The sequence below is a fragment of the Hemiscyllium ocellatum genome, chromosome 2, assembly GCF_020745735.1.
Source record: "Hemiscyllium ocellatum isolate sHemOce1 chromosome 2, sHemOce1.pat.X.cur, whole genome shotgun sequence".
NCBI lineage: Eukaryota > Metazoa > Chordata > Chondrichthyes > Orectolobiformes > Hemiscylliidae > Hemiscyllium > Hemiscyllium ocellatum.
In genome coordinates, this window is record NC_083402.1 from 61,552,374 (window position 1) to 61,579,530 (window position 27,157).

A 27,157-nucleotide genomic window follows, 5' to 3' on the forward strand; every position below is an offset into this window, starting at 1 on the left:
CATTCATGTCATGACTGTAGAACATTTATAATTAAGATCCTGCACTCATCTGTGACATTTCACCAGTTACAGTTTGTCAACCGGAAAATGACCAACTTGTTCTGGCTTTCTTGGATTGCATGTTGTGCTTGGTATCAAAACAGGAGCTCCCACTATGCAAAGCAGTCTTGGATAACCTGTACAGTGCATAGCAACATGGAGCGTAGATATACCAACAAAAAACTTCTGTATCTCCACATTATTCTGGACATATTCAAACACTGAAGTGACTGCCATCATTAGGAATTATCAAACTAATATTTGACATACAGGTGGTAATTAGTTATACTTGATATGCTGTTAATGACTTGAACAAGGCAAGTGAATGCGTTACAGCCAATGTGCAGTTGAAAAAAAAGAGTCAGGGAGGCAAGTGGTGAGGATGACAGAGTCAACTGAGTGATATAGATAGGTTAACTTGACAGCTGGAATATAATGTGGAAAGCTGTGCACTTCATCAGGAAAAATAAAGGAACTGACTACTTTTAAACAGAGAAAGGCTGCAGAAAGCTCCAGAAGAGGGATCTGGGTGTACTCGCCCATAAATCACAAAAAGCTAGAATCTACGTTCAAACGTAATAGGGAATGTTGGCCTTTGAATTGAAGGGAATGGAGGACAAAGTAGGGAGGTTTTGCTAAAACAATACAAGACATGAGTCAGAAAAGGTGTCCAACTGTGATCTAAGGTAAGACATGTTGGTAAATGAGGAAGTCCAGGGAAAGTTTACTAGAGGATCGACACTTCAGAATGCAAAGGGATCTGGGTATTCTTGTATTAAGAAATGTTAGCATATAGTTCCAGCTTCTAGTGGGAAATAAAAGGAGCATTATCTTTATTATAAGGAGGTAAAGTATAAAATATAGGTTTTATTCCAACTATGTAGAGTGTTGATGAGACTGTACTTGGATTACAGTGTGCAGTTTTGGTCTCCTTACCAAAAAAAATAGGTAATTCTCACTTTACGCAGCCCAGCTTAATTTTATTTCCTTTTAATGTGTGTTTCTTGGACTGTTTTTGTTCATTTTATCATCATTTACTTTGTCAACACGGATTGTCATCTTGAAATGAAGTACTGTAATGCCTCCATCCTGGGCGTACTTTTCTTTTGTTCTGGCTGTGAGCAAGGTGTCCAACCTTCCTCTTGGCCTTGCTTTCTGGTTTTGTTACCCACCCCGTTCTCTACCCCAGGCCTTGTTCCTCTCAGATATACAGTGCTTCTATTTGAAACAGTTCAGAGAAAATTTGGTTAATTCCTGTGATGAAGGTTGTCTACGTTGAGCAGCTTAATTGGGCTTTGATGACGTAAAGAGGTAATTTTTCAAAAGAGATTACATATAGTGCTACACTACAGACTTGAGAAAAGTTATAACTCATGGAATCAAAAGTATAGTAGCATTGTTGATACAAAATTGGCTTAGTGATATGAAACCGAGTAATGGTAAAATGTTATTTTTCAGACTGGAGGAAGATTGGTAGTGGAGTTTCCCATCAGCTAGTATTGGGACCCTTGCTATTCTTGATTTATCTTAATGATCTAGCTCTTGGGGGACCGGGAATATTTCAGAACTACAAATGGATGCTGACAAGTCGGTGGAGAGGCAGATAGGTAGAAAATGCAGAAAAGTGAGAGGTCATGTATGTTAGCACAACGTGTATGGCAGCTTGGTTGAAACCAAAAGTGTTCCAAACTAAATGTTAAATGTGACAGAACGTGTGAAAAGGGCAATTAATAAAGTAATGTGTTTGTTTATTTGTTAATAGGAGCATAAAGTACAAAAGCAAAGAAGTTACACTAAACACCAATTAGACCTCAGATGGAGTATTGTGTACAGTTCTGGGTGTCACGTTTTAAGAAGGATGGGGTTACTTTTGGAGAAAAGAGGTTTTGAAGGATAGTTCCATGGATAAGAAATTTGAGTTCTGAATGTAGATTGGGGAAATTGGGACTGTTCTCACTGTAGAGAAGACTAAGGAGCTTTGAGCGAAGTTTTCAAAATCATGAGAGGTTTGAACAGAATCAATAGGAAGAACTGTTGCTACTCATAAAAGGATCAAGTGAGGGAATACATTTAAAGTCATTTGCAAGAGAAGTAAATAGGATGTAAGAAAGAAACTTATTCAGACAGCGAGTGGTTCAGGTCCAGAATAGATTGTTTAGATGTATCATGAAGACAGTTTCAATTGAAACATTCAGGATGGCATTGGCTGATTACTTAGATTGGGTAAAGGGATAAAGGTGGTGGAGTGGCACCCAATTGTCATGCTCATTCAGAGAACTGGTGCAAACAGCCTTCTGCATTGTAACAGTTCTGTGATTGATGTCAAGCTAAATAAAATTCTGAGGGAACTTGAGGTAGATGCTAACAAGATTTTTCACCTCATGATGGAATCCAGAAATGATGATACATTTTAAAGAAAAGTGATCTGTCATTGAATATGAGGAGGAATTTTCTTTCTTGAGGGTTGTTAATGTTTTGAATTCTGTACCCAGAGAACAGAGGAGACTGGATCATTGTCATATAATCAAGGATAAATTGGATAAATTGTTGATCTGCAGGGGAGTCCAGTCTTATGGCAGGGTCAGTGTTGGTGGTGGTAGGCAAGAAACATCTTATTGACAAGTGTAGCAGTTTTAATAGTCGGGAAGGCCTTGTCCCTCCTATTTCTTATAGTCTTATCAATTTATACACTGCAGCATCTGAATTTCTCTGCTGATTAATTGCTAAACAATGTTAAATAACACTTTGATGTTGCGAATTTGATGTCGTTTTGGGACAGTATTTATCTTCGGGTAATTTTAAAGGGGGCATATGACCTGTTATGTTATTTGACTGTCACTGTTAATTAATATGAGGAGGGCCAGATTGTTTTAGTGGAATATAGGCCAAATTATGGCAAATGGAACTAGATTAAGATATTTAGTTGGTATGGGTGATTTGGTCCAAAGGGTCTGTTTCAGCTCTATGACTATTACTCTAAATATGCTATTATCTGTGGGAATGTTATAGGTATGTCATTTCTTCATGTGGTTCTTGAAACTGGAATGAAAAGGTCCTGTATTATGGAAACTTGTGAATGCTTTCTTTCTTATTTATACATAACTTGTCATTTACATAAATGATTTGAATGCGAGCATAAGAGGTACAGTTACTAAGTTTGCAGATGACACCAAAACTGGAGGTGTAGTGAAGAAAGATACCTCAGATTACAACAGGATCGGGACCAGATGGGCCAATGGGCTGAGAAGTGGCAGATGGAGTTTAATTCAGATAAATGCGAGGTGCTGCATTTTGGGAAAGCAAAACTTAGCAGGACTTATACACTTAATGGTAAGATCCTAGGGAGTGTTGCTGAACAAAGAGACTTTGGAGTGCAGGTTTATAGATCCTTGAAAGTGGAGTCGCAGGTGGATAGGATAGTGAAGAAGGCATTTGGTATGCTTTCCGTTATTGGTCAGAGTATTGAGTACAGGAGTTGGGAGGTCATGTTGCGGCTGTACAGGACATTGGTTAGGCCACTGTTGGAATATCGCGTGCAATTCTGATCTCCTTCCTATCGGAAAGATGTTGTGAAACGTGAAAGAGTTCAGAAAAGATTTCCAAGGATGTTGCCAGGGTTGGAGGATTTGAGCTGTAGGGAGAGGCTGAACAGGCTGGGGCTGTTTTCCCTGGAGCGTCGGAGGATGAGGGTTGACCTTAGAGATTTACAAAATTATGAGGGGCATGGATAGGGTAAATAGGCAACGTCTTTTCCCTGAGGTTGGGGAGTCCAGAACTAGAGGGCATGGGTTTAGGGTGAGAGGGGAAAGATATAAAAGAGACCTAAGGGGCAACTTTTTCATGCAGAGGTATGTGCATGGAATGAACTGCCAGAGGAAATGGTGGAGGCTGGTACAATTGCAACATTTAACAGGCATCTGGATGGGTATATGAATAGGAAGGGTTTGGAGGGATATGGGCCAGGAGCCGGCAGGTGGGGCTAGATTGGGTTGGGATATCTGGTCGGCGTGGACAGGTTGGATCGAAGGGTCTGTTTCCATGCTGTATAACTCTATGACTCTAAAAACAATTAATTTGTTCAAAAATTCTTTAGTCATTTTATTTCTGACCTCAGACTTCATTTTTATATACAGGAGGAAAGTTTACCAGATTTTGAAAGAAGAGGGGATTGAGTTGCCACGCTATGCCATACTGAATCGTGATCCAAACAAGCCAGAAGGTAACCTATTTCTAGATTTAGCTGTTTTTGTTGACTTTTGATATTGTGTGGATACACTCAGTTCTGATAAAATGTGATAATCCCGTTCTTGTACGATCTCGAGTGATAAGAAAATCATGCAATAGCCATGCCATTTAAACTAAGGGAGCTGGAATTGTGTTATAGCCAGTACAGATAAGTAATGTTTGCATGTACAAATAATGGTCTAAATTCATGAAACACATTAAAGCCAAGTCGAGTTGAAGAAACACTCGTTATAGCAGAATCAAATGTGTAAGATTTGGTAGTATTGTTGTATGTTTTAGTTCCATGAGATTAAAGTAAATGCAAGTTGGATCATTTGCTTCTCTAAATTCACCAATACGGAGAGATCCTATTTTTCATCTCAACAAAAAGATGTCACTGTTGAAGCCATGGTTGCCCATGTGTATGTAGTTTGTCTTTACAGGAATTTAGTGAGCCATCTTCAAAGTACTTATTCTTTTAAGAGATGTTCTTGAGGTTTCCTCATTGGGCTCCTTTTTTGGATTTTGGTGGGGGTGACTTCATTTTCACCAATTCATTTGTATTAACTGTACCTGCTGTATTCTGTTGACACATTGGATATTTGAACTTGATTACAAGCAAAATTAGAATAATTCATTAATATTCTCATTAACTATGAATTCCTTTGTTAAATTTAAAGGAACTGTGTACAAGGAAACCATTAATTGATTTGACACCACAGTTTGTAATTGGGACAAGGTAACAGGCATAAGTTAATAGTGTTACTTGGGGGAAAAAAAACTGACTGAGACTTTTACACTCATTTCCACAGACTGATGAGGTTGCAGTGAATGTGTTTCCATCAAACATGCACATCGATGGAACATTTTAACCAGAAAAATTACATCCTTGCAATCTCCCTCTCCTGCCAAAACCCTCTTATCTCTGCCATTGAGACTTTCTTCATTTTATTTTTATTATTTTTGATTTGGAGCTGAAAGTTGATGGTGACCTTGGGAGTAAGAGCAGCAGCTTGTATTTTTTTTAAAAAGTGAATTTTAAAAACTGATACTGCTTGTGAGGCTAGGGCTGTAAGTTATTTGCAGGTTAATTCTTGTTAAAAGAATGCTGTAAATATTTTGGTTCTGGCAATGCATTTTGCTCAGACCTATGGCAAGATTTGAATGTTAACTGAGGCCTCATAGGGATGCAAAGGAAAAACCAAAGCTTGAACTGTATTTAAGTCAGGATTATGGCTGTAAAAGCTGCAGGATAGCGTTTGATGCTCCCTGGTTGATTATCTTGTCATTATCAACCTATTGGAAGATTCAGCAAATAGAATATAAATATTAAGTGTATATTTCTGGGAGCCTACTAGAAGCTATTCGTATGTATCAGTGTCTTCAGAAATCAAGCATGATGCAATTCTATGTGACTGTGATGTTACAGATTGTGGAGTCTGCTTAGATGAACTGGCATCTTATTTCTTTTCTTCTGATTTATCCCTTGACTGTCTATTTGCCTCTTTTTGAGAGCGAGGGTGTCTAGAACCAAAAACATTTGGGTATAAATCATAGGTATTAATTAGATTATCCTGTGATTTAACTTTGCTCTGCTAAAGCCATTGTAGTACCAATAAATCAGTAGTTCTTCTGTTTAAGCTGTAAATGTCATTTCTGGTATCAATTATTCTCTCAGTCTGGTTTTGGTTATCCAAAAAGTCTGGTTAGGAATCATTGGAGTCAGTTTTGAGGGTCATAGTTAAATTAAAGTGCTCCATGTTGCAAATACAGAATATGGAGACTGATTTGATTTGGCTGTCTGTCTCCATGCTGTAACATTGCATACTCCTCTTTCAGTTCTTTTTTAACCTCCCTTCCCTCCAGCTTTTGCCTTTCCCCTCATAGTGGCCTCCTACTCCCCTGTCCATCTGATCCTTGCAACCTCCCTCTCTGTCCACACCTACAACGTTCCTTTTCCATATTCACCTCACCCCATCCAAATGACTCCTTCACCACTGCAACCCTCTCAAGTGCCCCCTGCTTCACCACTGCACTCAATTTGACTTTGAACGTGATATTGATGAGTAATTGCTTTTTGATAGCATTGTTAACAATACTCCATTGCTTGGCATTAGATTAGGTGGGAGTAGGCTATTAAGTTGGTAATTGGTTGGGTTGGTTTTGTCCTGATTTTTGTGGACAACATATATTACAATTTCCAATTAAAATGCTGATGCCAGTGATGTAACTGTACCACAGCACTTTGGTGAGAGATGCTGTTAGTATTGAAAACCTATGCTCTAACACTGATGGGACCAGCACTGTCACTTAGGTGTTCTTCCTGCGTTTCTTGATATGAAACGATGGAGTGAAATTATTTCTAATATCCCTAATTTATTAGCATTATTCTTTTAATTTTGTTGCACATTCTTTGTCTGCAGAATACATTTATGATGCAATTCTTAAAATTAAATTTAAACAATTATTGGTTTGACCTTTTATTCCCTGCTATTTCTACAGTTACATTTAATACAGTATTTCGTTCACACACTTTCTGTACTCCTAACCATCTTTAAGATTTCTATATGATAGTTCAGAGTGTCTGTTTTTGCTGCAAAAGCAGGATTATCTGCAATTTTCCATGTCTTGGAATTGGACTGTTTCATGTATATTTTCCAGGTCCTTTTAATGTTTTGAAATCATGCATTGCTTTTATGGCTCCTTTGAGACATTCCAGCCATTGTGTCAAAAAGCTAGTTCACTGGGATGGACCAAAATTTCCTCAATAGTCTTCAGCCTTTAGGAATGGACAACAAAACTGACTTAATTTGTAAAGTAGAATTTTTTTTTAAAAAACCCTCTTTTCTTCATTAGAATGTAATTTGGTAGAGGGTGAAGATCATGTTGAGGTAAATGGAGATGTCTTTCAAAAACCATTTGTGGAGAAGCCAGTGAGTGCTGAGGACCACAATGTTTACATTTACTATCCAACATCTGCTGGTGGAGGAAGCCAAAGACTGTTTCGTAAGGTAAATTTTGCATTATTTTATAACACTGATATTTCTACGGTGTGAAACAAGCCCATTATGTCCATGCTGGTCATCAACATCCATCTATTCGAATTCCATTTTAAGTGTTCATCTAAATACTAAAATATCTGAGGGTTCCTGCCTCTACAACTGTTTTCAGGCTTGAGTTCCAGATACTAAAAACAAAAAAAGTGCGAGAGGTGTTAGAGGAACAAAAGCAAATGAATGTTTAGAAACTCTCAATGATGCTGCCTGACCTGCTGTGATCGCCAGTATTTCTTTGTTTTTAGCATTCCAGACACTAACAAACTTGAAAAAAAACCTTTGGTTTGACTGCCTCCTCAGGCAGTGAGTTCTGAAGTTACTGACCCCCTCAGAAGAAAATCTCACAAGTGAATAAAAAAACATATCTGGCTGACCAGCATTTATTGTCAGTCTTCAGTTGCTGTTAAGGTGGTGGTGAGCTGCTTCATCAACCACTGCAGTCCAGTGCTGTAGGTATACCCACAATGCTCGTAGAGAATTCCAGGGCTTTGACCCAACAACAGTGAAAGAATGGTAATACATTTCGACATCAGGATGGTGAGTGGCTTGGAGGGAAACTTGCAGATGGTGGTGTTCCATGTATCTGCAGCCCTTGTCCTTCTAGATGGAAGTGGTCATGGGTTTGAAAGGTAATGTCTAAGGATCTTGCTGAATTTTGTAGAAAGTACACACTGCAGCAACTGCAATCAGATCTGCAACAGTACACTAGCTGTGTCCTAAGTAGCATTATATGCAGCTTTTTCATAAATTTCTTGTTCTTGTATCCATGTCTTCACTAATAAAGGCAAGTATATCTTATGCCTTCTTAGCCACCTTATTCACTTATCCTGCTGGTTTCAAGGGTCTAACACCATGTACACCATACTGATCTCTCTGATCGTTTGTAATTTTTATGGTTCTGCAGTTCAATGTGTCATCCCCCTTGTTCATCCCCTCATAAATGCATCGCCTCATACTTTTAGGATTAAATTCCATTTGCCATTGATCAGCTGATTTGCTCGATCTGTCTATGCCTGTCCTGTAATCTAAGGCTGTCCACCTCATTATCACCACCCCGCCGATTTTTGTGTAATCTCCAAACTTGCTGATTGCTTTGACATTTATGTCTAAATAATTCATATACACAGTAAGCATCAAGGGACCCAGCACCAAACACTTTGGTATGCCACAGGACACAGGCTTCCAGTCTCACAAACAGTCTTCAAAATCACCCTCTATATCTGACCACAATCTCTCTCAGCTCATTTTATTTTTTAAATGACAATTTGCATTGATTTATTAATGTTCATGTAACAAAAAGACTATGAATGACATAATTCAGGGTTTTTGTTGTTTTTTTACTCCTCAGCCAATTTTGAAACCATATGAACATACAAATTAGTAATGTGATATGAACTTCAGTGTCCGTTTCATGCTTGGTATGTACGCCATACACCCAGAAATCTGGCTGCAGGTGTAAAATTGTGATTTTACAACCAGCACATTGCAAAACTAACAACATAATGTCTGGCATTTAAATATGATATTGCAATTGGACATACATTCTGGATTATCCAGCAAATTATGAAGAGGTTTTGTGCCAACCGATTTCAGATTGTCAGCAGGACTTGCAGTGTAACACACTATGTATCTACTGGAAGCTACATGTCTTAATACTGTACACACCGCCTGGATCTCTGCAGATAGAAAGAACATGTCCACACATTGCCTGTTTGAACTCCCCCTTACCAATGAGCCAACCTTCTGCTCAAAATTTAAACAAGTTTGAGAGTTAACTATCCATCAGCATTAAAGGGTTCATTTTTCTTGGCAATGAATCTCCCAATTGGACTCCACTGGCCAACCAATCAGTACTGTCTCTTCATGATATGTAATTGTTGTTTCTCCACGAATTTGCATTCTTGCTAAACGTGCAAAATGAAATGCTACAGGTAAAATGTCACATTTTTTTCAGCCACATTAAAGTTCTATGTTACCAAATGACCTTTTCCACACAAATGCTACTACTTTTTGTTTTAGATTGGCAGCAGAAGCAGTGTTTATTCCCCTGAAAGCAGTGTCCGGAAAACAGGCTCTTATATATACGAACAGTTTATGCCAACAGATGGAACAGATGTGAAGGTAACGGATTCAACTATTATATTTTTTAAAATTGAACATTGTTGAACCTGCAAAGAATAAAAAAGCTGAACGATCTCTCTGCATCAGCATCGTAGTATTAAACGCAAAGAAAGCTTTATCCAATGTTCTCATAGGGTGGGCGCCTTTCAGTTTATCTCTTGATTTCTCATTGGCATCAATCCTTGCCCGCTCTTATCCTTTCCTTTCCCTTATTTGGTCCCTACCACTATTAGGAGAAAGTGAGGACTGCAGATGCTGGAGATAAGAGCTGAAAATGTGTTGCTGGAAAGGCGCAGCAGGTCAGGCAGCTTCCACAGAAGGGCTCATGCCCGAAATGTTGATTCTCCTGCTACTTGGATGCTGCCTGACCTGCTGTGCTTTTCCAGCAACACATTTTCAGCCCTACCACTTTTGCCTAGCTCTCAATGTGCCCACTCTCTCTTCAGCACCTCTTATTCAACTCCCTCGCCCCTCTATTGCCAAACCTGCTCACCTGGCCAACTAGTCTGGCTCTCTCACTTGACCCTCTAATCCAAATCATCCCACCCCACCCTCAGCCCTGTCTGTCTGCTTCATCCTGCCTCCATCAAAGTCCTCCCGCCCCCCCCAACTTTTGCCCGCCTTCACCGCTTTTTCTGTCCCCCAGCTGTTGCTACTCCAATTTTATCTCCTGAATTTGATTTTGATCTTTTTTTTAAATGAGTGTAGCAGTAGCAAACACTGCAGATAGATGGTCTCTGTTAAAATAGCTCTTTGCAATAACTTCCTTTTTTATGTGCCTCCACTTTGAACAATAACTTTACAGGATATGTATATCACCTCAGCCTGGCAAGATTATTTCTTTCAAGACAAAATATGTAGTTAATAAACTGTATTTCCTGAGTACTGTAAAATAATATGTCACATGGTGGATGAGGTGCTACTTTTTTCCTCTCCAATATGCTTCCCTGTTAGAAATGAATTCCACTTAAAATTCAACTTTGCTTTTCTCCATGAGGCTTTCCTGTTGGAATATCATGAGATCTCTAACAGCAATCTTATATATAATTTTTGCATAAAAACACTACTTAAGGTTTACACGGTTGGTCCAGATTATGCACATGCGGAGGCTCGCAAATCTCCTGCTCTTGATGGTAAGGTTGAACGAGACAGTGAAGGAAAAGAAGTTCGCTATCCTGTCATTCTAAATGCGAGAGAGAAGTTAATTGCTTGGAAAGTCTGCCTTGCTTTTAAAGTAAGTGGTAGAATAAAACACCTGCTTAGTTATTTTAATGCAATTGAATGAAACATTTTCTGTGACTGTGATGAAAGTAATAAAATCTCTTAGAACATGAAATAATGTGGAAAATAACTATTGTCCTGAGGTTAAAGTTTGTCTATTTTAGCCTGAGTTTGAGTGCAAAATTTTGATACTTCAAACTGATCTCTCAATCATGAACATGTTGTTATCGCATTTATACGTAATGTCACGATACTCTTGCACACCGAATGTTAGATTTAATTAATCAGGTCCTGAAGTAACTTCAAAATATACCCTGTAATAGTGCACATTCTTTATAAAACAAATATATAATTCTCAAATTACTATGTTGGCTTCTATGTCAAAATCTGAATATTGTCAGCTATTGAACTGATTTGTCGGGCAAATTTACACCTGTACCTATTTTGAAGATTTCTAATAATTAGCTGACAAATAAACTTTAGATTTCAGAAGACTTAAGGTTTTTTTACATGAATTACGACTTTAGCGTACAATAGAAAGATGACATAATTTTAAGCAGTTGACATTGACTTGTCAAATAACTTGAGCATTGTTTGAAAAAAGAGATTTTGTCAAAACTTTTCATCTTGCACTCTGGTCAATTCACAAGAATGTGAATGTAAAGGGCAAGTATCATTTGTACTGTATGAGAAGAGTGCTGATTGTAACAATTCTGTCGCAGTTCATTTGTCAATGATGAATTTGCTGATTTGATGATCACTGACAGATAACTACTAAGCTTTATTTAAAGTTTAACAGACAGGTTCACTGAGCAGGCAGTGCCTTGACCAAGAAAATGAAGAAGCTAATGGCTGTCACCTATTCTGTTGAGTGAAAACGGGCAATAGTGTATATACTCTATTTTTCTGTCAGAAACACTGTCGTGTGGCTTCCAGAAAGTCCAGCTGATAATCCTAAAAAAAACTGTGAGCGCAATTCTGGGTGACGATTGAAAGCAATCCTGTCACAGAATCAAGTCCAGTAATGAATACTGTTTTGAATTTTGCTAGTGCAGGCTGGTTACGTTCAGTCAGTTTGTTGTAAGCAGCCAAAGGAAATATAATTTTAATTAATCCGTCTTTGGGACATATGGCCTATGTATCTAGTATCACACCAGCATTGAAATTTCTGTACGATATTGCTTATTTGTGCAATAGACAGAATGCCTTTTGGTGTGACGGCAGCAGCATTTGTGGTGAAAATCATTCAAGTTGCTCCTGCATAGTAGTAGCAGCATGAAACAGCAGTTTCACCTTTTACTCAGACCTTTAAGATATTCTACCCTTCTACAGTAACCTGAGTTAAGAAAAATTATTTCCAAGATCAAAAGTATTCTTTACTCAGACGTGGAATGCACTGTCTGCAACAGTAGTCGACTTGCACACTTTAAGAGCAGTTCAATGATCATATGGTAAACATATGGATGAAAATCAAATAGTGTAGGTTAGATGGGCTTCAGATTGTTGCACCAACCTCTGGTAACATTGAAGGCTGAAGGTCCTGTACTGTAATGTTTTATAAAAATGACTGCTTTAGGTCTGTTCATTGGTTTATGTGATAAATTGCAAGAAATAATCTGATAGCGGTAGATGGTTTCTCTGCAGTTGGTCAATATTTGGGAGATAATCATAATGTGTGACAAATTATGCTGTTAAACAATTTAGCATTGTTAGTCATTCTTGCAGTATGGTTCACTTTTACATACTGGAAGCTATATATATTAATACATAGAACATGCACAACACTGTCTGTTTCAATTTCATAAAGTAAGTGAAAGCCATTCACTTGCTCATTTTTCAAGGCAATGTCTTAACCAAGTCAGAATTGACTTGCTTGGTTTAAAATTTTAAACTTAGCAGTTCACTGGTGTATACTTAATGGTAACACCTTGATCAATTAGGGATGCCGCTTGCAATTCAATCAGCAATCTGCATTTGTGCAATTTAAATGTATAACATAAATTTACATTAGTATTCTCTGGAATTGTCCTGATGAGTGCAAGATAAAGATTTGACAGTTGTCTTTTTTTCACCAATGCTCACATTCTGTATCACAAACCAATTGCTTGTATCTCGTTATAATTATAATCAAGTTACAGTATTATGTAGCGTTGTCTTAAAATAATTTCTAAAAACTTTTCCTTGCATTTGTATTTAATATTGCTGAATTGATCATTTTCCTCTGCCTGTCTTAATTTTGATAGCAAACTGTTTGTGGCTTTGACCTGTTACGAGCTAATGGCCAATCCTATGTCTGTGATGTTAATGGCTTTAGCTTTGTTAAGAATTCCATGAAGTATTATGATGATTGTGCAAAGATTTTGGGGTAAGATTTTTGTTTTTTTTTGCTGCCACAAGATTGAATATTTAACAGCTTTAGGATTGATTACTTGTATTTGCAGACAAATGTTAGCATATTTAACTTGATCTTTAAAAAATCTGGGTATATTTTTAATGAGGGTTCAAATCTTTCCAACAAAGTTAATCAAATTTAAGTTCAATGAGTAAAATATTTAGAATGAAAATGTTGCCTTAGAAGCTCTTGTTAGTTGTCATAATGCCCTTTAAGAAGAAAACCATTTATTTTGACCTATAAATCCATGACGTGATCAATCCCTAACTGCTTTCTGAAATGGCCTAGTAAGCTACATGGTATTAGGGCATTTAGGAAGGGGAGCAAACACCTGTCCTCATATCCAATGGCAGAGTAAAGCTAAGTAATGGTCTACATTATGAAGTGCACAGGAGAGTAAGATAATTTCACAATAGTGTCTTGATTGTAGGCTCATCTGATTAACTGACTCCCTGTATTCATCAACTGTATACCTACTGGTTTTCATTTCGACATGTAACGTAGAAAATAGGAGTAGGTCATTCAGCCCTTTGAGTCTGCTCTTCTATTCCGTATGGTCTTGGTTAAACCTATATCACAATGCCATGCTTCTGCTTTCTCCCATATCTCATGATAGTTTTTTTTAGATTTTAAAGATATCATGAATATATTCAGTGTATTGGTCTCCACAGCCTCATGTGATAGAGAATTCCACTGGTTCATTCCCCTTTAGTGAATAACTATTTCCTCATCTCAGTACTAAATGGCATCTCCCATCTCCTGAGACTGTGACTCCTGATTAGAAAACATTCTACCTGCACCAGTCCATTCCGCCTTGTTAGAATTTTATGTTTCAATCAGATCCCCTCTCATCTCTTTAAAATCTAGTGAATACAGGCCTAGATGAACCAATCTGACCTCATAGGACAGCCCTGCCATCCTTAGTATCAGCCTAGTGAACTACCAGTGCCCTTCCTGTATGGCCAGTATATCCTCCTTTAGATAGGGAGACCTAAACTTTGTGTTACTCCGGGTGTGGTCTACAAAGGCCATGTATAACACCTCCAACACTCTGAAAAATCAAATATGCCACATCCACTGGTTCTCCCTTATCCTTTCTTCTAGTCACATGCTCAAAAACATGATTTTTATGCATGATCATTAAACCAGTGCTGGGGCTTTGGCCAATCACGAGTGTTTTCTAAGTGTTCAATGTGCAGCAAAAGCTTACCACTACTGAATGTATAAATGATGGTCAAAGTGTTATGTAAAAAATCATTTTATAAAACATTGTCCAGATCTTCTGTGTACAAAATTTCACCTCCAGTTCATTTATTTGTTATTTTCTCTATACTTTCCTCTATTAAAAGCTCTCATAATTTTTAATATCTTTATTGCTTATTCCCTTGCTCTAAGCTTTTCTAAACTCTCCACTTAACTGCACTCTCTCTACTTGGTATCTTCTCCAGGACATTGTTGTTCTTTGATATGCAGAATTGTACTCCATACTCCAGCTGCAACATTACTCAAGAGTTTTAAATATTTAATGCAACGTCTTCATTTTTATATTCATTGCAATGTTGTAATCTGCTTTCTTAATTTTTATCAACTTGCCCTCCTACCTTCAAATATCTGATTATACTTACCTAGGTCTCTACTGTTTCCCTCAACATAACAGTTCATATTGTTGCAGAATGATATTTCATCAAAATGCATCAATTCTCAATATCCATTTAAAATTATATCTCTCGTGCTTCATCCATTTTTACTAGTTTTTTTCTGATACTGTTGTGCTTGTTACTAATTGTGCTGTCACAAGCTCTATTTTTAAGTTTCAAAATTGTATTCCCTATACCCAAGGAGAAAGTGAGGACTGCGGATGCTGGAGATCATTGTGGAAGGGTGTGGTGCTGGAAAAGCACAGCTGGTCAGGCAGCATCCAAGGAGCAGGGGAATCGACGTTTTGAGCATAAGCTTTTCATCAGGAGCTCATTCCTGATGAGGTTATACATTGATTTTCCTGCTCCCTCTACCCAAGTTCACATCATTTTGTATAAAACAAGAAAAGCAATGTTTTTAATACAGAGGAACCTCGATTATCCAAATTTTGGATTATCCAAACAAGATTGCAAGGTCCCGATGCTTAGCTAAGCTGTGTTGTCCGGCATTCGATTATCCAAACATTCAGTAATTTGAACAAAATACTCCCCGTCCGTGTCATTGGGATATCTAGGTTCCTCCGTACTGACATCTGGTGGATCCCACTGCATTTATCAATAAAGCTGGTAAAAGAACATCTACTTCCCCGATTTCTTTCTGTTACCCGTCTCTCAGCCAATTTCATAACCATGTTTCCATAGCCTTTTAATACTATATTTCTATCCTCTGCATAAGTCCATATAAATACTTTTGAGCAGAAAGTGGAATCAAAACTTCACTTAAGAAAATGAGTAGAAGTTGCACCCAGATGCTGAAGAGGCCAATCTCTTTGTGCATTACAAAAATACCAGGCTGTTTTGAATTTCTCATTTCAGTACACAGGCTGAATGGAATGTTGGATGGAATTGAATTTAAAGTTATTTCACTGCTGATTTGCTGTTTTATTCATGAAAATCTTGTCTATTTTACAGAAATATTATTATGCGGGAGTTAGCTCCACAGTTTCAAATTCCGTGGTCTGTCCCAACTGAGGTGGAGAACATTCCTATCGTACCCACTACATCTGGCACTATGTGAGGATGTGATCAATTTTAATATTATATATGCGAAGAGCTTCTGAACAAGAGTAGGCCATTCAGCCCTTGAACCTGTTCCACCATTCACTTAGATTATGGCTGATCTGTGGCCTAACTCCATATATCTGCCTTTGGCCCACATCCCTTAATATTTTCCTCTTTAAAAAAAATACTTTTCTCAGCCTTAAAATTAAGCACTGATCCAGCATCCACTGCTGTTTGTGGAAGACATACCAAACATATACCACCCTTTGTGTGCAGAAGTACTTCCTAGAATCTGTCCTGAATGCCTGCTAGTTCTAAAATCTCCAGTCAATGGTTACAGTTTATCTTTATTTACTCTATCTTTACCTGTTAATATGTTGAAGACTTTGTTCAGATCACCTCTTATTCTTCTAAATTCTTCAGAAAACAGGCCTAATTTATATGATCTCTACTTATAACTTAACCCCTGAAGTCCAGATATCATTCTTGTAAACCTCCATGCACTCTTTCCAAGGCCAATATATCCTTCTTAAGGTGTGCTGACTAGATCTTCTCTTAGTACTCCCAAGTGGGGTCTGACCAGGGTTTTGTATAACCTCTGCATCCTGATAGTCCAGTCTTTTAGGTATAAAGGCTAGCATTCCATTATTTATCTTGACTATTTTCTCCACCTGTTCGTGACATTTTAAAGATCTATGCACTTGAACTCCAGATCTCTGGACGTTCACTGTAATTAACTTTATACCATCTAGAAAGAACCCTGATTTATAATTTACTAGTGCAAAATGGATTGCCTCATACTTTGAACTCCAAATGCTACATTTTTGCCCATTCACTTAATCTATCAATAACCCCTTGTAATTTTATGCAATTATCTATACTGTGTACAACACAACCTAACTTTGTATCATCAAATTTGGATACATGACTTTTTTTTGCCATCATCCAAGGTAATAATAAAAAATAGTGAATAATTGAACGCTAACACAGATCCTTGTGGACACCACTTGCCACATCTCACTGGTTTGAGTACCTGTCCAGTATCTGTACTTTCTGTCACCTGCCACTCTAACAATTTCCCAGCTATGTCAGCAATGCGTCCTCAAATTTACCTGATCAATGTAGAACATTATCAAATGCCTTTTGGCAGCCCATACAAGCAAAATCCGTAGATGTTCCCTGTCCATTACCATAGCCACCTATTCAAAAATCTCAGTGAGGTTTGTTAGGCATCATTTCTCTGTCACCATCCTTACTGCCTCTCCGTGATTAATGGAAAAATTTCAAAGTGTTCAGTTAACTCCATCCTTGATTATAGACTACCACAGTTTCCTCACCACACATGTTAGACTGGTCTGTAATTCTGATTTTCCATTTCACTGTTCTTAAAAAGCATGTGTAATTTCCCATTGTAGGGGGACGTCTCCCATATCTATCCTTGTTGTTCCTCCAAATGATTTCACATTGTAGCAATAAAACACTTTTCGTTGTCACATATACCTTGAAAATACAATCAATAAATAAATCATTGGTAATGAATCAATATTTTATTCATATTAAGGCAAAGGAATTATTCAATATGTCTGCCATTTCCCCACTTATCCCCAATATCCCCACTTTCAGTCTTTATAGAACATAGAACATAGAAGGATACAGCGCAGTACAGGCCCTTCGGCCCTCGATGTTGCGCCGACCGAATCCTACCTAACCTATACTAGCCCAATAACTTCCAAGTGCCTATCCAATGCCCGCTTAAATGACCATAAAGAAGGAGAGTTCACCACTGATACGGGCAGGGCATTCCATGAACTCACAACCCGCTGTGTGAAGAATCTACCCCTAACATCTGTCCTATACCTACCACCCCTTAATTTAAAGCTATGTCCCCTAGTAACACCTGACTCCATTAGCGGTAAAAGGTTCTTAGTATCTACCCTATCTAAACCCCTAATCATCTTATACACTTCTATCAGATCTCCCCTAAACCTTCTCTTCTCCAATGAGAACAGCCCCAAGTGCCTCAGCCTTTCCTCATAAGATTTTCCTACCATTCCAGGCAACATCCTGGTAAACCTCCTCTGCACTCGTTCTAAAGCTTCCACATCCTTCCTATAGTATGGCGACCAAAACTGCACACAATACTCCAGATGAGGCCTCACCAGAGTCTTATACAACTGCAACATGACCTCAGGACTCCGGAACTCAATTCCTCTGCCAATAAAGCCCAGTACACCATATGCCTTCCTCACAGCACTATTTACCTGGGTGGCAACTTTCAGAGATCTGTGTACATGGACACCAAGATCCCTCTGCTCATCCACACTACCAAGTAGCCTACCATTAGCCCAGTAATCCATCATCTTGTTATTCCTACCAAAGTGAACGACTTCGCACTTAGCTACATTGAATCCCATTTGCCACATTTCTGCCCAGCTCTGCAACTTACCTATATCCCGCTGTAACCTACCACTTCCTTCCTCACGATCCACAACTCCACCGACCTTTGTGTCATCCGCAAACTTGCTTACCCAGCTTTCAAGTCCTTCCTCTAGATCATTTATAAAGATAAAGATAGTGGGTCTACATTGCTGTTGACCATCTGACTTCCCTTTATGTAACTATAAAATTTCTTATTGATTTTGATGTCCCTGGCAAATTTCCTTTCATAATCCCTTTTACTTTATAGGCTGCTTTGTAACTGGCAGATCTGGATTATTTATTTGTTCTGGGGAATTTATAACAATAAGTGACCAAGTTGATAGATGAAGGAAGGGCTATTGATGTCATATACATGGACTTTAGTAAGGCATTTGATAAGGTTCCCCATGGTAGACTAATGGAGAAAGTGAAGTCACATGGTGTGCAGGGCGTTCTAGCTAGTTGGATAAAGAACTGGTTGAGCAACAGAGACAGAGTAGTAGTTGAAGGGAATTCCTCAAAATGGAGAAAGGTGACCAGTGGTATTCACAGGGGTCAGTGTTGGGGCCACTGTTGTTTGTGATATACATAAATGATCTAGAAGAGGGCACTGTTGGTATGATCACCAAGTTTGCAGATGACACAAAGATTGGTGGAGTAGCAGAAAGCATAAGGGACTGTCAAAGAATACAGGAGGATATAGATAGACTGGAGAGTTGGATGAAAAAGTGGCAGATGGATTTCAATTCAGACAAATGAGAAATGATGCATTTAGGCAAGACTAATTCTAGAGCAAATTATACAGTGAACGGAAGAGCGTTGAGAAAAGTTGATGGGCAGAGAGATCTGGGAGTGCAGGTCCATTGTACCCTGAAGGTTGCTGCACAGCTGGATAGAGTGGTCAAGAAGGCATATAGTATGCTTGCCTTCATTGGATGGGGTATTGAGTATAAGAGCTGGCAAGTCTTGTTAAAATTGTACACAACATTGGTTCTGCCGCATTTAGAATACTGGGTGCCACACTACCAAAAGGATATGGACGCTTTGGAGAGGGTGCAGAGAAGGTTTACGAGGATGTTGCCTGGTATGGAAGGTGCTAGCTATGAAGAGAGGTTGAGCAGGTTAGGTTCCTTTTCATTAGAAAAAAGGAGATTGAGGGGGGACCTGATTTGAAGTTTACAAAATCGTGAAGGGTATAGACAGGGTGGATAGAGACAAGCTTTTTCTCATAGTGAAGGATTTAATAACGAGAGGTCACGCTTTCAAGGTGAGAGGTGGAAAGTTTAAGGGGGATACACGCGGCAAGTACTTCACACAGAGGGTGATGGGCATCTGGACCGTGTTGCCAGCAGATGTGGTAGAGGCAGGCACGGTAGATTCATTTAAGATGCGTCTGGACAGATGCTTGAGTAGGTGGGGAGCAGAGTGATACTGATGCTTAGGAATTGGGCGATAGGTTTAGACAATAGATTTGGATCGGCTCAGGCTTGGAGGGCCGAAGAGCCTGTTCCAGGGCTGTAAATTTTCTTTATCCTTTGTTCTAATTGAGCTGTCTGTCAGAGAAAAAGAGAGGGACCACTAAATTGTACACTGTAGATTCCTACTCAGGTAATTTGACATGATTTCTCTCAATTCAACTAATCTGTTTTATGTCTTGTTGTACAGGATGGAGCTTCGTTGTGTAATAGCAGTCATTCGGCATGGGGATCGAACTCCCAAGCAAAAAATGAAAATGGAAGTCAGGCATCAGAGGTAAGGCATCATTTAGTTCTTTATACTTAAGTGGAAACATTGTTGAATCTTTAATTTTATCAGTTCTTTTTAAGGATTTTATATACTTTCCTGTGTTATTTTCTTATCCAAACAGTTAACCTACAAAAATCACTTTACAAAATACGAACATCTGTGTGAACATATACACAAAAGCCTTCTTTAGCTTTTCTAGAACTTGAGCCTATAGATTGATAAATTATGACTTTCTTGTTTCATCATATTATCTGACTATATATTGCATCAGAAGCCCTAGCAAAATTCGAAGTAGTTGAAATAAGGGAAGATTTTGCTGGTTGGAATCATTACATATGCCATCGATGCTCCCTCTAAGCTGATAGGGCAGCTTCATGCACAAACATTCCACACACTGATTGGTGTGCCAAGGTGAATTGGAGCTTTGACTTCCAATTCTGGAAGTCCCTGCCACATGTGGATCTTGGAGGTCTGAGCATCAGAAAAAATTAGAGAGAACGCTGCCTGCCACAAAGAAAGATGGGCTGTGACTGTGGTTCTTGGAGGTCGGTCGGTTGATTGGTTATCTCCGTTCCAAGAATTCGTCAGGCTAGTGTCCTTGGCCCAACCATCTTCAGCTACTTAATTAATGATCTCCCTGTCATCATAAGGTCAGAATGGGGATTTTCATTGATGACTGCAGATCATGAAACAGTCCATGTCAAAATGTAGCAAGATGTGGATAATATGCAGCTCTGGTCTGACAAGTGGCAGGTAGTATTCATGTCACACAATTACCACGCAATGACTGTTTCCAAGCGAAAACCTAACCATCATGTCTTGATATTCAATGGCATTATCATCATGGAATCTCCCACTATTAGCATCCTTTGGCTAAACATTGACCAGAAACTGAGTTGAACCAGCTGCATAACTACTGTGGTTATAAGAGCACATCTGAAGCTAGGAATCATGTGGTGAGTAATTCACCTCTCAAGTCCCCAAAGCCTGTCCACCATAGTCAAGAAAAAAGTGAGAAGTGCAATGGAATATTCCTCACTTGTCTGGATGTGTGCAGCTCTAACACCATTCAAGAAGTTTGACACTGCCCAGGACAATGCAGCCGCTTGTTTGGTACCACATCCACAAATATTCACTCATAACCACCTGTGACACTCAGTAGCAGCGGTGTGTACCGTCTCTAAGATGCACTGCAGCAATTCACTAAGGCTCTTTACAAAGCACCTTTGAAACCCACAACCACTTCTATCTAGAAGGATAAGAGCAGCAGGTACATGGGAACAGCACACCTTGCAAATACACCTCAAAGCCACTCCCATCTTAACTTCGAAAAATGTCACTATTCCTTCAGTGCCAGTGGGTTCAAATCTCAGAACAAACTCCCTTATGGTGTTATGGATGTACTTGCACCGAGTGGAAAGCAACAGTTTAAAGAGACTGTTTCCCCACCCAAACTTCAGAAAGGCAAAAAGGGATGGGCAATAAATGCTGGTCTAGCCTGCGACATCCACATCCCATGAATTAATTCATGTAAAAATCATAAGATAGGCAGTATACCTTATTCGTGCCAAATTAAATGTTTCAGTACTCTGAGTGGAGTATCTCAACACTTAGTAGTGCAAAACAAAGCTGAGATCATATTCTTTGTAGTATTTTTGTGTATTCTAGGCTTGTGCAGTGTTACACTCGTAGCAATAGAGGCTGAGAGAGACAGTTATAACCTCTCAGTCTGATATCATCTTTGCAAACTTTATTTCTGTCTTCTCCTTTTGTATTACGGAGACCAGATCATAAACCATATTCTATTTAAATAAGGTGCAATACAGTTAATCATAATCCCCTGTTTCATATTTGTGCATTCTCAAATAATTTTGCTACATAGAATCCTGTTGTGAAAGTTGCAGTCCTTTTTTGTTTTGTCGCAGAATTTCTTATTAACAACAATACCCCAATTTGGCATGGATGGGATCTGAAGTAGTACATCTGATTCTGCAATCAAAAGCACTGATGTAAATTGTGATAGCAATGTTCCTAGCACAAATATAGAAGACAACTTCCCACTTTCTGTTACCATGAATCAGAAGACAGATATATTGGTCATGGTCTTAAAAGGCATCTGCATTATGCTACTGCTCCACAGAGAATCAAGAATGATTTGCTGTTAGCCAGGAAAGGAGTGATGTCAAAAAGAGCATAGAAGTGGGAACCCCACTAAGGCGTTCCATTCTTCACTCCGAGAAACTCCATTCTATTCAGGCTTGTTAAACAGGCCTGTTGTGGATCTGTTCGCCGAGCTGGGAATTTGTGTTGCAGACGTTTCGTCCCCAGTCTAGGTGTCTTCCTCAGTGCTTGGGAGCCTCCTGTGAAGCGCTTCTGTGATGTTTCCTCCGGCATTTATGTAGTTTGTCTCTGCCGCTTCCGGTTGTCAGTTCCAGCTGTCTGCTGCAGTGGCCGGTATATTGGGTCCGGTTCGATGTGTTTGTTGATAGAATCTGTGGATGAGTGCCATGCCTTTAGGAATTCCCTGGCTGTTCTCTGTTTGGCTTGTCCTATAATAGTAGTGTTGTCCCAGTCGAACTCATGTTGCTTGTCATCTGAGTGTGTGGCTACTAAGGATAGCTGGTCGTGTTGTTTCGTGGCTAGTTGGTGTTCGTGGATATGGATCGTTAGCTGTCTTCCTGTTTGTCCTATGTAGTGTTTTGTGCAGTCTTGCATGGGTTTTTGTACACTATGTCGGTTTTGCTCATTCTGGGTATCGGGTCCTTTGTCCTGGTGAGTTGTTGGCTGAGAGTGGCTGTTGGTTTGTGTGCTGTTATGAGTCCTAGTGGTCGTAGTAGTCTGGCTGTCAGTTCAGAAATGTTCTTGATGTATGATAACGTGGCTAGTCTTTGTTAACAAGCCTATTTAACAAATTATTTCAAATGCTAAAACAACCATAAACACGAGCAGTCGGGTGAAAGTAATTAGATCGTTTAAAAATGAGTACATATGAAAAGGCAAGAAGGGGAGACATGTCATGTGGGAACATTTTCCCACACATTAAGATATCACCCATCATCACATTCCCTTTTGCAACGCCTATTCTTTATGATTTGGTTCCCCTATCCACTTCTCTCCAATCCCTGGACTCTTGGAGCCGTCCCTATCCTAAAAATCTGGTCCTTGTCCTCCTGGAGTTGTCATGTTCCCCTGTGGACTTCTCCCTATATTTGACTCTCCTACTGCTGGTTAATCTGATTTGCTGGCAGTTCCTGAGCTTGGGGCTTTCTGCCAAAAGAATGGCCTTCAAATATTGTGCTGCCATTTTAGAATCTATATTCATTTAACTTAAAACTTTGCAACTAATTTAATGGCTATATATACACACACACACCATAACAAATTCTGTAACCTGAGGATCCATCCAATCGCAGTGTTTGCTAATCTTTTAGTTAACCTCCATGAAAAATGTGGTTTGATTTAAACAACCTTAACATTCTACAATATGTGCATATCTAATACTATAAAATACATTTGTGATCATGGAATGTGTCTTTAAGGAATTCCTTACCTTTTCAATAGGCTCTTTTTTATGATTAGATTCAGTATTGAGGTGGAGCAGTTCCTGTTCCTTTTTTCTCAACGTGTTAGTTGTGAAATCTGCTAATTGGTTTCAGGACCAAGATGCCGAAGTGTTAAACAGCAGGAGATTTATTAAGAAAGGCCGCACTCAGCAATCAGCAAGGTTAGACTAAGCTGTGGTTTGCCCAGCAGGGCTGATGATGATGTCATTATGTCACATGATCCCAGACTCTTAAAGTGACAGTTCACCATACTTACACAAATACAAAACAGGGTTTTAAACTAATGTCTACCACAAACGTAACCATGATAGTCAGTATTCTGTAAATACCATGCCCTAAAATTGGTATTTAAAAAGTCTTGTAAGTAGTTCATACCCATTTGCTTACCTTGCAAACTTGACACAAGAATAGAGTGCTACAAAGGACACTAGCTATCCTGATCACATACCTGATTTTTTGCATTTGAAAAGCATGTTCTAAATAATCTTAGCAGTGTTCAAGTCAACACCAATGACCAGTTTATCATGACCAGTTGAGCTTGTAGCTTGGTTCCTTGAAAATTGCTGTGATCAACGTAGGAATATGTTCAAGTCTTGCATCTTTTATAAATTACTTCAGTGCCTGGAGACCCCATAGTTTCCTATTGCTTTCTCTGTGCAAAAGCTCCTTTTCAGTCAAAGTTGACTTGCAAACTACGCAGGGTGGTGGGAACCAAAATGAGAGCAAGCAAAAGCTGATACAGTGGATAAAGGGTGCAAGTCAAATATTCAAGGCAACCAAGAACGTGGAAGAAGTGACGAAGAAGATCGGTGAAGGCAGAGCAATAGACATTGTCTCTATGGACTTCAGCAATCTGCATGATTGACTGATTAGCACTGTTAGATCACATGATCCAGGGGGAGCTAGCCAATTGAATACAAAATTGGTTTGAAGGTAGGAGACAGAAGATGGTAGTTGAGGATTGATTTTCAGAATGGAGGCCTGTGCCCAGTAGCGTGCCACATAGATCGGTGCTGGGTTCATTGCTTTTCATTATTTCTATAAATGATTTGAATGTGAATATGGCTAGTATGTCTGTGGATGACACCAAAATAAGTAGTGTTATGGAAAATGAAGATGATGATTTCAGAATGCAACAGAACGTTCATCAGATGAGCCAATTGAGTTTAATTTAGTTAAATGTGTGGTGTTGAATTTTGGTGAAGCAAACTAGGGTAGGACATCTATAGTTAATGATAGGCCGCTGGGGAGTTTTGTCGAAATGAGAGACCTCAGGGTTTAGGTGCATAGTTCCTTGAAAGTGGAGTCGCAGATACACAAGGTGGTGAAGAAGGCATTTGACATGATTGCCTTTATTGGTCAGAGCATTGGGTGTAGACGTCATGTTGCATCTGGACAAGACTTTGATGAGGCCACCTTTAAAGTAGTGCATACGATCTGGTTGCCCTCCTATTAAAGGATGTTGTTAAATTTGAGAGGGTTCAGAAAGGACTTACAAGGATGGTGCAGAGACTGGAGGATAGGATTTGATTTGATTGTTGACCTAAGTACAGTGAAAAGTGTTGTTTTCCATGCTGTATGAGCAAATCACACCATACAAAGTGCATCAGGGTTGTAGAACAGAGTCCAGAAAGTGGTGTTAAGCTGCAGAGAGAATGAGATCAATATTAACATCTGAGAGGTCTGTTCAAAAGTCTGATAACAGTGGGGAAGAAGCTATTCTTAAATCTGTTTTTACATTTATTCAGACTTCTACCTGACAGAAGAGGATATGACTGGTGGGAAGGATCTTTGATTATGTTGTTTGCGTTTCTGAGGCAACAGGAAATATTGATGAAGTCAATGGATGGAAGGCTGGTTTGCGTGATGGACTGAGCTGAATTCTCGACTCTCTAGTTTCTTGTGGTCTTAGTTTTTATAGGGAAAGGTTGAATAGACTCGGCCTTTTTTCCCTGGAACATCAGAGCCTGAGGGGTGACTGTTATAGAGTTTTCTAAATTCTTGAGAGGCATAAATAGGGTGAATTACTATGATCATCTTCCTAGGGTAGGGGAATCCAAAACTGGGTTATGATGAGAGAGAAAAGATTTTAAAAGGGCAAATTTTTCATGCAGAGGGCGATGCTTGTATGGAATGAACTGTCAGAGGGTTTGATGGACATTGGTACAATTACAACATTTAGAAGGCATTTGGCTGGGTCTGTGAATAGGAACGATTGAGAGGAGTATGGGCCAAATGTTGGCAAATGGGAGTAGGCCAGATGTGGATGACTAGTCGGTGCAGATGAGTTGGACCGAAGAGTCTGCTTCCGTGCTATATGAATCTGATTCTATAACTGCAAATGCTGAAAATCAGAAACAAAAACAAAGTAGCTGGAAAAATTCAGCAGGTCTAGTAGCATCTGTGGAAAGAAATCAGAGTTCATGTTTCAGGTCCAGTGACCCTTCTTTAGGTGCTGTTAGACCTGCAGTGTTTTTCCAACTATTTCTATTTTAGTTTGGCATTCTTACCATTTTGCTGATGAGTGTAAAGCAAAGGGCTTTAGTTACATGCCTCTTTGCAGCAATATTCAAGTTCGGTATTTGCAAACAACTTGGAAAACTTTGTAATCCACTGAAGATATGGATACTTACAGAAGATTTATGGTAATAAATTTCATTTTGTTGATTTTGTTGATTAAAAAAAGTCTAGATTAGAGTGGTGCTGGAAATACACAGCAGTTCAGGCAGCATACCTCATTTAAAAAAAAGTGTCACTTTGTGTCACATTTGCAGCTCATCATTTTTTTTTGTAGATATTTTTATTGAAATTTAACATTTTTGCAAATTTACAAAAATAAACAAAACTCTCAAATACAAACATTGATGTACAATTAAATCATATATACAATAGTCATAATTTAACAAAGAAAAGAGAAAGAAAGAAAACAAAAAAAGAAAAAAAAGAAACGATAAAAGAAAGAAAAAAAAAACTCAACTTTCTACTAATCTAACCTATAACTAACCAGAGTGTATACCTAAGTCTCTTACATGCTCGGAATGTATAAACATCAAATATAATAAAACCCGTATTCGCGCAGGATTCCTCTCCCAAGGGGCCCCGGAGCAGCCCGGTCTGAAATCTTCACTAAATAAAAGCCCTTGTTAGGATAGCCGAAATATCTGCATTTATATAATTCAAAAAGGGCTGCCATATTTTATAAAATAATTCAGTCTTTCGGTGCACCATATTTGTGAGGAAGTCAAGGGGGATATATTCCATAATTAATCTGTGCCAATTTGAAAGTCCAGGGGGGCCCTCAGCCACCCAGTTCACCAAAATATTTTTCCTTGCACAGAAAGAGAGAATAGAAAATAGTCTCTTCCCATGCATATCCAGAGATGAGAGGTTCGAAAAGCCCAAAAGGAGAGATACAGGGTCCACCCTAATTTCCGTTCCTAAAATTTCTGTCAGGGTATTTGCCACTTTAGTCCAGTATCTGCGGATTTTCTGACAAGTCCACAGACAATGTACAAGAGTACCCACCTCTATTTTGCATTTGGGACACATTGGAGATGCTCCTGCCTTAAATTTTGCCAGTCGAGCCGGAGCTATATGGGCCCTATGAAGTATCTTTAGTTGGATAGCCTGAGTTCTGTTACAGATAGCAATTCTTCTAGCATTTTCCCAAATGTCATT

At 38.9% G+C, this 27,157-nt stretch overlaps 1 protein-coding gene across 1 annotated transcript in view; it reads left to right on the top strand.

Annotated features, from left to right (window-relative positions):
* ppip5k2 (diphosphoinositol pentakisphosphate kinase 2) overlaps window positions 1-27,157 on the top strand; it is a 168,793-nt gene that overhangs the window by 25,952 nt on the left and 115,684 nt on the right. Inside the window, exons 5-11 of the mRNA XM_060837085.1 lie at window positions 4,173-4,258; window positions 7,120-7,274; window positions 9,339-9,440; window positions 10,513-10,674; window positions 12,905-13,026; window positions 15,663-15,764; window positions 19,836-19,922. Of these exons, the coding sequence (XP_060693068.1) occupies window positions 4,173-4,258; window positions 7,120-7,274; window positions 9,339-9,440; window positions 10,513-10,674; window positions 12,905-13,026; window positions 15,663-15,764; window positions 19,836-19,922 (816 nt within the window). The remainder of the gene's footprint in view (window positions 1-4,172; window positions 4,259-7,119; window positions 7,275-9,338; window positions 9,441-10,512; window positions 10,675-12,904; window positions 13,027-15,662; window positions 15,765-19,835; window positions 19,923-27,157) is intronic.